At 41.1% G+C, this 14,455-nt stretch overlaps 3 protein-coding genes across 3 annotated transcripts; 1 reads left to right on the top strand and 2 right to left on the bottom strand.

Moving 5' to 3' along the window:
* Window positions 1–2,690: 2,690 nt before the first annotated feature.
* On the bottom strand, window positions 2,691–3,780 carry LOC129093744 (uncharacterized). Its single transcript, XM_054601859.1, has 3 exons — window positions 3,698–3,780; window positions 3,558–3,616; window positions 2,691–3,462 (listed from the first exon to the last, which is right to left on the bottom strand). Exons 1-3 carry the CDS (start codon window positions 3,724–3,726, stop codon window positions 2,816–2,818), a joined length of 735 nt encoding a protein of 244 aa, XP_054457834.1. The 5' UTR covers window positions 3,727–3,780; the 3' UTR covers window positions 2,691–2,815.
* A 3,512-nt stretch (window positions 3,781–7,292) lies between these two features.
* LOC129093749 (uncharacterized) lies at window positions 7,293–8,400 on the top strand. The gene is made up of 3 exons (XM_054601863.1): window positions 7,293–7,375; window positions 7,457–7,515; window positions 7,613–8,400. The coding sequence occupies exons 1-3, from the start codon at window positions 7,347–7,349 to the stop codon at window positions 8,266–8,268; spliced, it is 744 nt and encodes a 247-aa protein (XP_054457838.1). The 5' UTR covers window positions 7,293–7,346; the 3' UTR covers window positions 8,269–8,400.
* A 3,337-nt stretch (window positions 8,401–11,737) lies between these two features.
* On the bottom strand, window positions 11,738–12,827 carry LOC129093747 (uncharacterized). Its single transcript, XM_054601861.1, has 3 exons — window positions 12,745–12,827; window positions 12,605–12,663; window positions 11,738–12,509 (listed from the first exon to the last, which is right to left on the bottom strand). Exons 1-3 carry the CDS (start codon window positions 12,771–12,773, stop codon window positions 11,863–11,865), a joined length of 735 nt encoding a protein of 244 aa, XP_054457836.1. The 5' UTR covers window positions 12,774–12,827; the 3' UTR covers window positions 11,738–11,862.
* Between the last annotated feature and the right edge of the window lie 1,628 nt (window positions 12,828–14,455).

Raw genomic sequence — 14,455 nt, 5'->3', positions numbered from 1 at the left:
TATAGCACCTTAAATGTAACTAATTCACTGTTCAAATGTGTAATTTAACTTTCTAAAATCTTTAAACAATAAAAATGTTTGATTTTCAGTAAGTGTGTTCAGAGATGCTTTGTATCTTATTCGACTGTTCTAATGTAGGACATTTACTTTAAGAGAACTCCTAATTGGTACAGTAAAAAGGTTTGATTTTCTTTACAAGTATAGTCAAAGAGGCCTTGAACATATATGGATCCGTCTAGAATTATTGAGAAAATTATTTTTATAGCAACTTCCATCCATCCATTTTCCGTAACCTGCTTATCCAGTTAAGGGTCGCAGTGGTGCTGGAGCCGATCTCAGCTGTCAATGGGCGAAGGCAGGGTTCACCCTGGACAGGTCGCCAGTCTGTCGCAGGGCTGACATATAGAGACAAACAACCATTCACACTCACATCCACACCTACGGGCAATTTAGAGTCTTCAATGCACCTAAGCTGCATGTCTTTGGACTGTGGGAGGAAGCCGGAGAACCCGGAGAGAACCCACACTGACACAGGGAGAACATGCAAACTCCACACAGAAGGTTGTCCAGCCCGGGAATTGAACCCCGGCCCCTCTTGCTGTGAGGCGACAGTGCTAACCACTACACCACCGTGCAGCCCTTTATAGCAACTTAAATATTCATAAATTATCTTTTTAAATGCACAAATATAGGACCTTTACTTTGAAATATCTCATAATTGGTACAGTAAAAATGCTTGATTTTCTCTATGAGTGTAGTCAGAGATGTCCTGAACACATATACATCAGTCATTGTCTGGAATTATTGAGAAACATATTTTTATAACACCTTAAATATTCATAAATCATCTTTTTTAGTGCACAAATGTAAGACCTTTACTTTGAAAGATCTCTTAATATGTACAGTAAAAATGTTTGATTTTCTGTACAAGTATAGTCAGAGATGTCCTGAACACAAATACATCAGTCATTGTCTGGAATTACTGAGAAAAATATTTTTATAGCACCTTAAAAATTCAGAAGAATTGCTTTTTTAGTGAACAAATGTAGAACTTTTAATTTGGAAAATATCTTAATATGTACAGTAAAAATGTTTGATTTTCTGTATAAGTGTAGTCAGAGATGTCCTGAACACGTATACATCAGTCACTGTCTGGAATTATTGAGAAAACACATTTTAAAGCATGAGTTATTCAGTTATTAGATATTTCTCAGTACAAATGTAGAACTTTTACTTTGAAATATCACTTAATTGGTACAGTAAAAATTCAGACCAAGTCAGAGATTTCCTGAATACATATACATTACGTATTGTCTGGAATTATTAAGAAATATATTTTTATATCACCTTAAAAATGAAAGAAATTACCTATTTGAAGGTAGAAAAGTTATTACTTTGTTAAATATAATATACATTTGGTACAGTGGAAATGTTAGTCAGTCACGAGATGCAAGTAACTGGGTTCATTTTTAATGTGAATAAAATAAAATGAATCTTATTTCAATATATTTGTTTACATATTATTTTGAAAACCGGAAGTTATGTCACGTTGATCCTTCCGCTAACTTAACAAAGTCCATCGCGCGCTCCCGATCTGGGCCGTTTGACTGTGTTTACCATGAGTGTTAGTATATAGATGGTAAATGGTAAATGGACTGTACTTGTATAGCGCTTTTCTAGTCTTCCGACCACTCAAAGCGCTTTTACATTACTAATCATTCACCCATTCACACCCATTCATACACTGATGACAGGAGCTACCATGCAAGGTGCCACCTGACCATCAGGACCCTAACTAACATTCATACACACACATACACCGCAGGAACAGCCTGCGGGAGCAATTTGGGGTTAAGTGTCTTGCCCAAGGACACATCGACATGGACTGCCGGAGCCAGGGATCGAACCGCCGATCCTCTGATTGGGGGACGACCCTGCTCTCCACTGAGCCACAGCCGCCCCATATAGGTGCACTAACATTTCAGTGTCGGTTGAGTTGACCGCAGTAACCTCTTACTGTTTAACAAACTGCATTGTGTATTTATACTGTGTTCTTAAAATGTTTTACTGTGTTCTGCTCATAAACGCAGGACCGATTTCTACCGGCGGAATGCGTTTGTCTTATTTATTAACGTCTATGTTTTGAAATTCTGATTGTGAAGTCATTATTAAATGATCCAGAATATGATTATGGTTTCTCCTAAACACTGGAATTAATTTATTAGGCTCAATGTTTCGGGGTAAATCGTAATTACATAACTCATCAAACCGACACTCAGGAATTATCAGCCTCACAGGACTGAATGGAAATTACAAGAAATTATGTATAAAGTGTTTCTACTAACAAACAGACTCCAACTGCAACCTTTAAATCTGTGATCTGTCATCACTCTGGTATTAAACTCCAGTGATGATGAGCTATATCAGATCAATACGATCGGCTGCAGCTTCCAATCAGATAACTGATGAGGGGGCGCGTCGGCCCTCACAACACTTCCTGGAAGGATGCTCTCGTGCATCCTCGCTCATGGCTCCTCGGCGATCCTTCCTCGCTCCTCGGTGCCGGAATAAGAGCTTTGGGACAGCCGTCAAAATGGCGGCGCAGAACGATTTCCGGTTCAAGCAAGGATCAAGGAGACGACAAATAAGACACTTGGGATGTACCCAGAAAACCAGCTCAGAAGCACAACTTTATTTTTCTCTCAAGATGTTACAAGTCAGGCTAAATCTGAAGATCTGGAAAAGACAAAGCAGCATGGCCAAAAATTGGCACAACTCAATTTTTCAAGCAAACCATCATTACTTTTCAAGATGCTCATTGGCCGCCTTTGGATGAAGATTTGACGGGTCGTATAAGGCGGTGCTGGAAAGCCACCTGGATCTCTCCAGGAGTGTAGCGGGTTTTGGAGAACTGGCGTCTTCCTTGCTGGTAGCTCGAGCGGGATCTGAATGAGTAGACTGGCTCCAGGGCCGATAAGTCACTGAGGACTGGCTCAGGGCTTTCCTCCTCATCATCTTCATCTTGACCGTAAGACTCAGCATATCCACCGTCTTCGCCAGTGGACCAGGAGTTGGGGCTGCCAACCCAGCCTACACCTGCGTTAGCATACCCACTGTTGTCATACCCAGAACCAACAGTGCTAGCATCATTCCAAGTGGTTGATGAGCTGCCATAGGAATCTGTTGGGGCGTAGTACTCTCCATCACGAACACCAGCATCGGTCACATCCCCTCCGCTAAAATATCCTGAAGCCTGGGGATCAGAGAAGCTACCACCTTCACTCACAGAGCCCAGCTTCTCATATGAATTCTGAGCAGCAGGGACCTGCCACATGCTCCCAGAGGTAGGGTCGGACTCTCTGGAGAGAGAGGCACTACTGTCAGGCTTGCCAGCATTTGGGAAGCTAGAGCCAGAATTCGACAGCCAGCCCATGTAGCCCATGGGTGCAGGAGCGCCATGGCCTGCCGAGAAAGAACCAGTCAATTTTGTTTTAAAAGTCAGGTTCGCTCACATTAAAGTTGGCTTAACTGTGAATTTGTTGGATTTTTAACATTACCTCTTGGTGAAGGGAGGCAAGTGACACTGCTGATCAACAGGCATGAAATCCATGACACCCTGCAAACACAATCATGTTCAGTTCAGGCAAATGAGAATAGGCAACTCAAAACACTTCAGAGGAACCATTTGAGAATCTACCTCAACGACAACCCACACAGCACAGCCATTGTGTTAACACTAGATTCACTGCTTACTCCTGAGTCTTCTGAGCTCTCCTTAAAAAGGATCCTCCCAACACTGCTAATTGATTAGTTATTGGGAGCAGCTGCTGGCCAGGTGGGCTGAGGCGTTCCCAAGAATTATCCTCACAGAAAACGTCTTGAAACATTCACTACATGGACTGCACTATTAATCCCCACTTTACGTTTTGAAATATCTCTCTCTGATATTTCTGACTCTACCCCAGTACAAGGGAATTTAGCTTGTGGTTATTGAAAAACTGTGTTTAAAGAATTCAACAGAAACATGTGTCCCCTTGTTGCTCTACACATAAATGACAGACCTCACCATCATCATATTTCCTGGTTTGTTATATGACAAACAAGTTCGAACAGAAGGAAATTAAAAACCTGTAACCATTTTACATTCTTTTGACACTTCACTCACGCTTTATCTTTGCTTTTGTCTTTTGAAATACTGGGTCGTTTTACCTCTTATCGCCTTTAACATTTCAAATGAATTTATCACTCTTGCTTCAAGAGCTCAAGTAACATTTAAATATGTGAACTTTGATAAGAGGTCAAAAACAGTTAGGAATTACTGGGTTTTATGACTTTAGTTCTAATTCACCTGTTGACTGTGTGGATTATCTGAAGTAATTATGGAACTGTTTCTGGATGGATCTGGATTAGTTCTGTGGGTTGCATGTTTGCACAACATGAAATGATGTACCCTATCAACGTGTCTGTGAGATTGAAGAAGTTTTTGTCCATTTTTAGACTCTGCAATGCAGAAACAGTGGGAACTTCCCAGCATAGCTCAGGCTGTTTGTAAAATGAAGAAAACAAATAAGAATCTAATCCCATATATTTCCCTGGCTCAAAACCAAATACCTGTATTTTATTGCATTCCAGTTCAAGTATCATGACAGGAGGATCATGCGATGCTCACGTGGGTGCATCTTTGGGTCTGTCCATAGCTAATCTCACATTCTGCTGTAGAAAACTACATAATATTTTAGGTGGCCAGTTATGGATGCATGTTTAAAGACCTCTAAGAGATTTGTAGCGACAGGAATTTTGAACCCATTTTTAAGGTTATCAAACGATTTAATTGGTAATCAACGGCTATCACTACCATTTTAGTGCTTCAGATGGGCCAAACTGCACCTTTACTTGTTGTGAAAGTGAAACTTAACGGTGTGAAATGAGAAAACACTTCAGGTTTAGGCAACATAACTACTTAGTTAGTTTTAGGAAAAGGTCATGGTTAGTGTTCCATAAATAAGAACACACTTATTTTGCTCAGTAAGCAGAAGCAGACTATTATGTACTGGGATGTGATGTTTTTTGATTTAACCATATCCAGATGTGTAATAGGTTTACATAGGGAGTTCTGAGGTCTGGGTTCATCCTGCAGGGCCCACACATATTTCACATCAGATGTTTCATCCCCTGGAAAAGATACTCTCATTTTGAAACAGGAAATAGAGGAATATGCAGGGATGTCCTGGGTAAACCCACATGATTACAGTTCATCTCTCTTCTTTATTTTCACAGTGCTTTTTGAGACTGCTGATGTTTTGTTGTATTTGTGGTTGTGTTGTTAATCTTCCATTTTATTCAGCCACAATTGTGGATGTTCCTTCTTTTCAACCATTTCCACTTCCCCAGGCCCCTTCAGTGTTTTTCTTTACCTGTCCACCAGATGACCTCACACTTTTCTGTTCCCATTCCAGATCCTGCCAATCCTATCTGCCTTGCAATCACCTCACTCCCCTCACCTGACAGTCCCCGCCCATCTCTGCACCTGCACCTCATTCCCTCATCATCCAATCAAAGGCCCAGATCCATTGTTCCCTGACAGATTTTCTGACCCTGGCTGTTTACAGTTATGAACGTTAATGGTCAGTCCATTAATGCAGCCCCTTTCTTCACTCCATGGTGGCCTGAACTAGACAGCCACCTCGGGTTCTGAAAAGGAAACCATGCGAGGAGAGAGGAAACGAGGAAATGTGTTTTAAGAGACATGAGACGTCCTTTCCTCTGAAGCGCCACGTGAAGCGACGTCTGTTTCTGATGATGGCAGCCGTTGATCACAGCTGATCAGCTGTCAGTCGGCTTTAACAGCTGGAGAGACTTTTGATTTTATGTCTGCACACATGATCACTGTACTAATATTAATAATGAAACAAAGTAATCATCACTGTACTAATATTAATAATGAAACAAAGTAATCATCACTGCCAGAGTAGAAATGTATTTCTCTCTGCAGCCTGTTACCTGTTTAACAAACTGCATTGAGTATTTATACTGTGTTCTGAGTATTTACATAATTCATGCAACAAACATAGTTATTTAACGTAAACCAAGATCTTTTCCTAAAACTAACCAAGAAGTTGCCTAAACCTGAAGTGTTATTTATATTACCACGGTTAAGTTTCCCTTTCACAAGTTGGTAGGTGCAGTTTGGCCCATCTGAAGCATTAGAATGGTAGTGATAACAATTGATAACGCCAATTCAATCGAATGATAACATTCAAAAGGGTTCAAATTTCCTGTTGCTACAAATCCTTAGGGTCTAAAAGTAGTAAATAGTGAGTGAAGTCAATGACAGTATTAAACACGCAAAGTAAAGCTGCTTTGAGAAAGTGTCACTGCAACCAATAGAGGTCCTTGAACATGCAACCATAACTGGCCACCTGAAATATTATGAAGTTTGCTGCATCAGAATGTGAGAATAGCCATGGACAGACACAGTGCACAATCACTTGCAGAAATACGCACACACGCTAAGAATTGTATGATTCTCCTGTTGGAGATAATAGGAATGCAATAAAATACAGGTATTTGGTTGTGAGCTAAAGAAACATATGGGATTAGATTATGAATTGTTTTCTTGCTATTACAAACAGAGAGCTGCACCTGAGCTATGCTGGGAAGCTCCCACTGTTTCTGCATTGCAGAGTCTAAAAATGGACAAAAACTTCTTCAAGCTCACAGACACTTTAAACATATATTTCATGTTGTGCAAACATGCAACCCACAGAACTAGTCAAAACCATGATCCATCCAGAAACATTGTCATGTTTACTATGGATAATCCACCCAGTCGACAGTTGAATTAGAACTAAGGAAATTTAACAATTGAGGTAAAAGTGATTTCTACCTTCTCAGATTGTTATTTTGGAAGTTGTATAAGCTTTTACAGTACTATAGAACTGAAGAGGTAAAACAACACAGTATTTCACAAGGAAATAGCAAAGATAAAGCAGAGTGAAGTGAGATATCTAAGGTTTGATGCTTTGAGGGTGGAGTCAGAAATATATATATATAGATATCTCAAACTTGGACGAATAAAACCAAAACTATCTGCATGGAGGGAAGGGAGAAAATGTGGGCTCTGTTTTTGAAATTTTGCTGAACCGCTCTTTAAAGTGGGGATTAATAGTGCAGTCCATGTAGTGAATGTTTCAAGACGTTTTCTGTGAGGATAATTCTTGGGAACGCCTCAGCCCACCTGGCCAGCAGCTGCTCCCAATAACTAATCAATTAGCAGTGTTGGGAGGATCCTTTTTAAGGAGAGCTCAGAAGACTCAGGAGTAAGCAGTGAATCTAGTGTTAACACAATGGCTGTGCTGTGTGGGTTGTCGTTGAGGTAGATTCTCAAATGGTTCCTCTGAAGTGTTTTGAGTTGCCTATTCTCATTTGCCTGAACTGAACATGATTGTGTTTGCAGGGTGTCATGGATTTCATGCCTGTTGATCAGCAGTGTCACTTGCCTCCCTTCACCAAGAGGTAATGTTAAAAATCCAACAAATTCACAGTTAAGCCAACTTTAATGTGAGCGAACCTGACTTTTAAAACAAAATTGACAATGGTTCTTTCTCGGCAGGCCATGGCGCTCCTGCACCCATGGGCTACATGGGCTGGCTGTCGAATTCTGGCTCTAGCTTCCCAAATGCTGGCAAGCCTGACAGTAGTGCCTCTCTCTCCAGAGAGTCCGACCCTACCTCTGGGAGCATGTGGCAGGTCCCTGCTGCTCAGAATTCATATGAGAAGCTGGGCTCTGTGAGTGAAGGTGGTAGCTTCTCTGATCCCCAGGCTTCAGGATATTTTAGCGGAGGGGATGTGACCGATGCTGGTGTTCGTGATGGAGAGTACTACGCCCCAACAGATTCCTATGGCAGCTCATCAACCACTTGGAATGATGCTAGCACTGTTGGTTCTGGGTATGACAACAGTGGGTATGCTAACGCAGGTGTAGGCTGGGTTGGCAGCCCCAACTCCTGGTCCACTGGCGAAGACGGTGGATATGCTGAGTCTTACGTTCAAGATGAAGATGATGAGGAAAGCCCTGAGCCAGTCCTCAGTGACTTATCGGCCCTGGAGCCAGTCTACTCATTCAGATCCCGCTCGAGCTACCAGCGAGGAATACGCCAGTTCTCCAAAACCCGCTACACTCCTGGAGAGATCCTGTTTCCTCCTACGTCGGCTTTCCAGCACCGCCTTATACGACCCGTCAAATCTTCATCCAAAGGCGGCCAATGAGCATCTTGAAAAGTAATGATGGTTTGCTTGAAAAATTGAGTTGTGCCAATTTTTGGCCATGCTGCTTTGTCTTTTCCAGATCTTCAGATTTAGCCTGACTTGTAACATCTTGAGAGAAAAATAAAGTTGTGCTTCTGAGCTGGTTTTCTGGGTACATCCCAAGTGTCTTATTTGTCGTCTCCTTGATCCTTGCTTGAACCGGAAATCGTTCTGCGCCGCCATTTTGACGGCTGTCCCAAAGCTCTTATTCCGGCACCGAGGAGCGAGGAAGGATCGCCGAGGAGCCATGAGCGAGGATGCACGAGAGCATCCTTCCAGGAAGTGTTGTGAGGGCCGACGCGCCCCCTCATCAGTTATCTGATTGGAAGCTGCAGCCGATCGTATTGATCTGATATAGCTCATCATCACTGGAGTTTAATACCAGAGTGATGACAGATCACAGATTTAAAGGTTAGAGAGAGTTAAAGAGTTGCAGTTGGAGTCTGTTTGTTAGTAGAAACACTTTATACATAATTTCTTGTAATTTACAAACAAATATATTGAAATAAGATTCATTTTATTTTATTCACATTAATAAAATTAAATTTCAGATTCAGTGTGACAACTGCTCCCGCTGGTTTCATATCCAGTGCCTACAGATGGACTCAGCCACGTTTGCAAAAGTAAAGAATACTGGATGGATTTGCTGTCTGTGTGGATAAGTATTCCACAAAAAGTATGTGCTATGTTGTTATTTTTTTTTACTTTGTCTGTGTACAAAGCGTTGGTTTTATTTTTATAGCACCTTAAATGTAACTAATTCACTGTTCAAATGTGTAATTTAACTTTCTAAAATCTTTAAACAATAAAAATGTTTGATTTTCAGTAAGTGTGTTCAGAGATGCTTTGTATCTTATTCGACTGTTCTAATGTAGGACATTTACTTTAAGAGAACTCCTAATTGGTACAGTAAAAAGGTTTGATTTTCTTTACAAGTATAGTCAAAGAGGCCTTGAACATATATGGATCCGTCTAGAATTATTGAGAAAATTATTTTTATAGCAACTTCCATCCATCCATTTTCCGTAACCTGCTTATCCAGTTAAGGGTCGCAGTGGTGCTGGAGCCGATCTCAGCTGTCAATGGGCGAAGGCAGGGTTCACCCTGGACAGGTCTCCAGTCTGTCGCAGGGCTGACATATAGAGACAAACAACCATTCACACTCACATCCACACCTACGGGCAATTTAGAGTCTTCAATGCACCTAAGCTGCATGTCTTTGGACTGTGGGAGGAAGCCGGAGAACCCGGAGAGAACCCACGCTGACACAGGGAGAACATGCAAACTCCACACAGAAGGTTGTCCAGCCCGGGAATTGAACCCCGGCCCCTCTTGCTGTGAGGCGACAGTGCTAACCACTACACCACCGTGCAGCCCTTTATAGCAACTTAAATATTCATAAATTATCTTTTTAAATGCACAAATATAGGACCTTTACTTTGAAATATCTCATAATTGGTACAGTAAAAATGCTTGATTTTCTCTATGAGTGTAGTCAGAGATGTCCTGAACACATATACATCAGTCATTGTCTGGAATTATTGAGAAACATATTTTTATAACACCTTAAATATTCATAAATCATCTTTTTTAGTGCACAAATGTAAGACCTTTACTTTGAAAGATCTCTTAATATGTACAGTAAAAATGTTTGATTTTCTGTACAAGTATAGTCAGAGATGTCCTGAACACAAATACATCAGTCATTGTCTGGAATTACTGAGAAAAATATTTTTATAGCACCTTAAAAATTCAGAAGAATTGCTTTTTTAGTGAACAAATGTAGAACTTTTAATTTGGAAAATATCTTAATATGTACAGTAAAAATGTTTGATTTTCTGTATAAGTGTAGTCAGAGATGTCCTGAACACGTATACATCAGTCACTGTCTGGAATTATTGAGAAAACACATTTTAAAGCATGAGTTATTCAGTTATTAGATATTTCTCAGTACAAATGTAGAACTTTTACTTTGAAATATCACTTAATTGGTACAGTAAAAATTCAGACCAAGTCAGAGATTTCCTGAATACATTACGTATTGTCTGGAATTATTAAGAAATATATTTTTATATCACCTTAAAAATGAAAGAAATTACCTATTTGAAGGTAGAAAAGTTATTACTTTGTTAAATATAATATACATTTGGTACAGTGGAAATGTTAGTCAGTCACGAGATGCAAGTAACTGGGTTCATTTTTAATGTGAATAAAATAAAATGAATCTTATTTCAATATATTTGTTTACATATTATTTTGAAAACCGGAAGTTATGTCACGTTGATCCTTCCGCTAACTTAACAAAGTCCATCGCGCGCTCCCGATCTGGGCCGTTTGACTGTGTTTACCATGAGTATATAGAGTATATAGATGGTAAATGGTAAATGGACTGTACTTGTATAGCGCTTTTCTAGTCTTCCGACCACTCAAAGCGCTTTTACATTACTAATCATTCACCCATTCACACCCATTCATACACTGATGACAGGAGCTACCATGCAAGGTAGCTCCTGCACCTGACCATCAGGACCCTAACTAACATTCATACACACACATACACCGCAGGAACAGCCTGCGGGAGCAATTTGGGGTTAAGTGTCTTGCCCAAGGACACATCGACATGGACTGCCGGAGCCAGGGATCGAACCGCCGATCCTCTGATTGGGGGACGACCCTGCTCTCCACTGAGCCACAGCCGCCTCCATATAGGTGCACTAACATTTCAGTGTCGGTTGAGTTGACCGCAGTAACCTCTTACTGTTTAACAAACTGCATTGTGTATTTATACTGTGTTCTTAAAATGTTTTACTGTGTTCTGCTCATAAACGCAGGACCGATTTCTACCGGCGGAATGCGTTTGTCTTATTTATTAACGTCTATGTTTTGAAATTCTGATTGTGAAGTCATTATTAAATGATCCAGAATATGATTATGGTTTCTCCTAAACACTGGAATTAATTTATTAGGCTCAATGTTTCGGGGTAAATCGTAATTACATAACTCATCAAACCGACACTCAGGAATTATCAGCCTCACAGGACTGAATGGAAATTACAAGAAATTATGTATAAAGTGTTTCTACTAACAAACAGACTCCAACTGCAACCTTTAAATCTGTGATCTGTCATCACTCTGGTATTAAACTCCAGTGATGATGAGCTATATCAGATCAATACGATCGGCTGCAGCTTCCAATCAGATAACTGATGAGGGGCGCGTCGGCCCTCACAACACTTCCTGGAAGGATGCTCTCGTGCATCCTCGCTCATGGCTCCTCGGCGATCCTTCCTCGCTCCTCGGTGCCGGAATAAGAGCTTTGGGACAGCCGTCAAAATGGCGGCGCAGAACGATTTCCGGTTCAAGCAAGGATCAAGGAGACGACAAATAAGACACTTGGGATGTACCCAGAAAACCAGCTCAGAAGCACAACTTTATTTTTCTCTCAAGATGTTACAAGTCAGGCTAAATCTGAAGATCTGGAAAAGACAAAGCAGCATGGCCAAAAATTGGCACAACTCAATTTTTCAAGCAAACCATCATTACTTTTCAAGATGCTCATTGGCCGCCTTTGGATGAAGATTTGACGGGTCGTATAAGGCGGTGCTGGAAAGCCACCTGGATCTCTCCAGGAGTGTAGCGGGTTTTGGAGAACTGGCGTCTTCCTTGCTGGTAGCTCGAGCGGGATCTGAATGAGTAGACTGGCTCCAGGGCCGATAAGTCACTGAGGACTGGCTCAGGGCTTTCCTCCTCATCATCTTCATCTTGACCGTAAGACTCAGCATATCCACCGTCTTCGCCAGTGGACCAGGAGTTGGGGCTGCCAACCCAGCCTACACCTGCGTTAGCATACCCACTGTTGTCATACCCAGAACCAACAGTGCTAGCATCATTCCAAGTGGTTGATGAGCTGCCATAGGAATCTGTTGGGGCGTAGTACTCTCCATCACGAACACCAGCATCGGTCACATCCCCTCCGCTAAAATATCCTGAAGCCTGGGGATCAGAGAAGCTACCACCTTCACTCACAGAGCCCAGCTTCTCATATGAATTCTGAGCAGCAGGGACCTGCCACATGCTCCCAGAGGTAGGGTCGGACTCTCTGGAGAGAGAGGCACTACTGTCAGGCTTGCCAGCATTTGGGAAGCTAGAGCCAGAATTCGACAGCCAGCCCATGTAGCCCATGGGTGCAGGAGCGCCATGGCCTGCCGAGAAAGAACCAGTCAATTTTGTTTTAAAAGTCAGGTTCGCTCACATTAAAGTTGGCTTAACTGTGAATTTGTTGGATTTTTAACATTACCTCTTGGTGAAGGGAGGCAAGTGACACTGCTGATCAACAGGCATGAAATCCATGACACCCTGCAAACACAATCATGTTCAGTTCAGGCAAATGAGAATAGGCAACTCAAAACACTTCAGAGGAACCATTTGAGAATCTACCTCAACGACAACCCACACAGCACAGCCATTGTGTTAACACTAGATTCACTGCTTACTCCTGAGTCTTCTGAGCTCTCCTTAAAAAGGATCCTCCCAACACTGCTAATTGATTAGTTATTGGGAGCAGCTGCTGGCCAGGTGGGCTGAGGCGTTCCCAAGAATTATCCTCACAGAAAACGTCTTGAAACATTCACTACATGGACTGCACTATTAATCCCCACTTTACGTTTTGAAATATCTCTCTCTGATATTTCTGACTCTACCCCAGTACAAGGGAATTTAGCTTGTGGTTATTGAAAAACTGTGTTTAAAGAATTCAACAGAAACATGTGTCCCCTTGTTGCTCTACACATAAATGACAGACCTCACCATCATCATATTTCCTGGTTTGTTATATGACAAACAAGTTCGAACAGAAGGAAATTAAAAACCTGTAACCATTTTACATTCTTTTGACACTTCACTCACGCTTATCTTTGCTTTTGTCTTTTGAAATACTGGGTCGTTTTACCTCTTATCGCCTTTAACATTTCAAATGAATTTATCACTCTTGCTTCAAGAGCTCAAGTAACATTTAAATATGTGAACTTTGATAAGACTTTGGTTATCAAAAACAGTTAGGAATTACTGGGTTTTATGACTTTAGTTCTAATTCACCTGTTGACTGTGTGGATTATCTGAAGTAATTATGGAACTGTTTCTGGATGGATCTGGATTAGTTCTGTGGGTTGCATGTTTGCACAACATGAAATGATGTACCCTATCAACGTGTCTGTGAGATTGAAGAAGTTTTTGTCCATTTTTAGACTCTGCAATGCAGAAACAGTGGGAACTTCCCAGCATAGCTCAGGCTGTTTGTAAAATGAAGAAAACAAATAAGAATCTAATCCCATATATTTCCCTGGCTCAAAACCAAATACCTGTATTTTATTGCATTCCAGTTCAAGTATCATGACAGGAGGATCATGCGATGCTCACGTGGGTGCATCTTTGGGTCTGTCCATAGCTAATCTCACATTCTGCTGTAGAAAACTACATAATATTTTAGGTGGCCAGTTATGGATGCATGTTTAAAGACCTCTAAGAGATTTGTAGCGACAGGAATTTTGAACCCATTTTTAAGGTTATCAAACGATTTAATTGGTAATCAACGGCTATCACTACCATTTTAGTGCTTCAGATGGGCCAAACTGCACCTTTACTTGTTGTGAAAGTGAAACTTAACGGTGTGAAATGAGAAAACACTTCAGGTTTAGGCAACATAACTACTTAGTTAGTTTTAGGAAAAGGTCATGGTTAGTGTTCCATAAATAAGAACACACTTATTTTGCTCAGTAAGCAGAAGCAGACTATTATGTACTGGGATGTGATGTTTTTTGATTTAACCATATCCAGATGTGTAATAGGTTTACATAGGGAGTTCTGAGGTCTGGGTTCATCCTGCAGGGCCCACACATATTTCACATCAGATGTTTCATCCCCTGGAAAAGATACTCTCATTTTGAAACAGGAAATAGAGGAATATGCAGGGATGTCCTGGGTAAACCCACATGATTACAGTTCATCTCTCTTCTTTATTTTCACAGTGCTTTTTGAGACTGCTGATGTTTTGTTGTATTTGTGGTTGTGTTGTTAATCTTCCATTTTATTCAGCCACAATTGTGGATGTTCCTTCTTTTCAACCATTTCCACTTCCCCAGGCCCCTTCAGT

This window comes from Anoplopoma fimbria, chromosome 7 (assembly GCF_027596085.1).
Source record: "Anoplopoma fimbria isolate UVic2021 breed Golden Eagle Sablefish chromosome 7, Afim_UVic_2022, whole genome shotgun sequence".
Classification (NCBI taxonomy): domain Eukaryota; kingdom Metazoa; phylum Chordata; class Actinopteri; order Perciformes; family Anoplopomatidae; genus Anoplopoma; species Anoplopoma fimbria.
Note: the sequence above shows the minus strand (reverse complement) of the source record. Positions and strands in the feature narration are given on the sequence as shown.

Coding starts and splice junctions, on each gene's coding strand:
- LOC129093744 (XM_054601859.1), bottom strand. CDS start 3,726: ATGGCTGTGCTGTGTGGGTTGTCGTTGAG. Junction 3,617..3,697: donor CTGTGTGGGTTGTCGTTGAG/GTAGATTCTCAA, acceptor TTGTGTTTGCAG/GGTGTCATGGATTTCATGCC. Junction 3,463..3,557: donor TTGCCTCCCTTCACCAAGAG/GTAATGTTAAAA, acceptor CTTTCTCGGCAG/GCCATGGCGCTCCTGCACCC.
- LOC129093749 (XM_054601863.1), top strand. CDS start 7,347: ATGGCTGTGCTGTGTGGGTTGTCGTTGAG. Junction 7,376..7,456: donor CTGTGTGGGTTGTCGTTGAG/GTAGATTCTCAA, acceptor TTGTGTTTGCAG/GGTGTCATGGATTTCATGCC. Junction 7,516..7,612: donor TTGCCTCCCTTCACCAAGAG/GTAATGTTAAAA, acceptor CTTTCTCGGCAG/GCCATGGCGCTCCTGCACCC.
- LOC129093747 (XM_054601861.1), bottom strand. CDS start 12,773: ATGGCTGTGCTGTGTGGGTTGTCGTTGAG. Junction 12,664..12,744: donor CTGTGTGGGTTGTCGTTGAG/GTAGATTCTCAA, acceptor TTGTGTTTGCAG/GGTGTCATGGATTTCATGCC. Junction 12,510..12,604: donor TTGCCTCCCTTCACCAAGAG/GTAATGTTAAAA, acceptor CTTTCTCGGCAG/GCCATGGCGCTCCTGCACCC.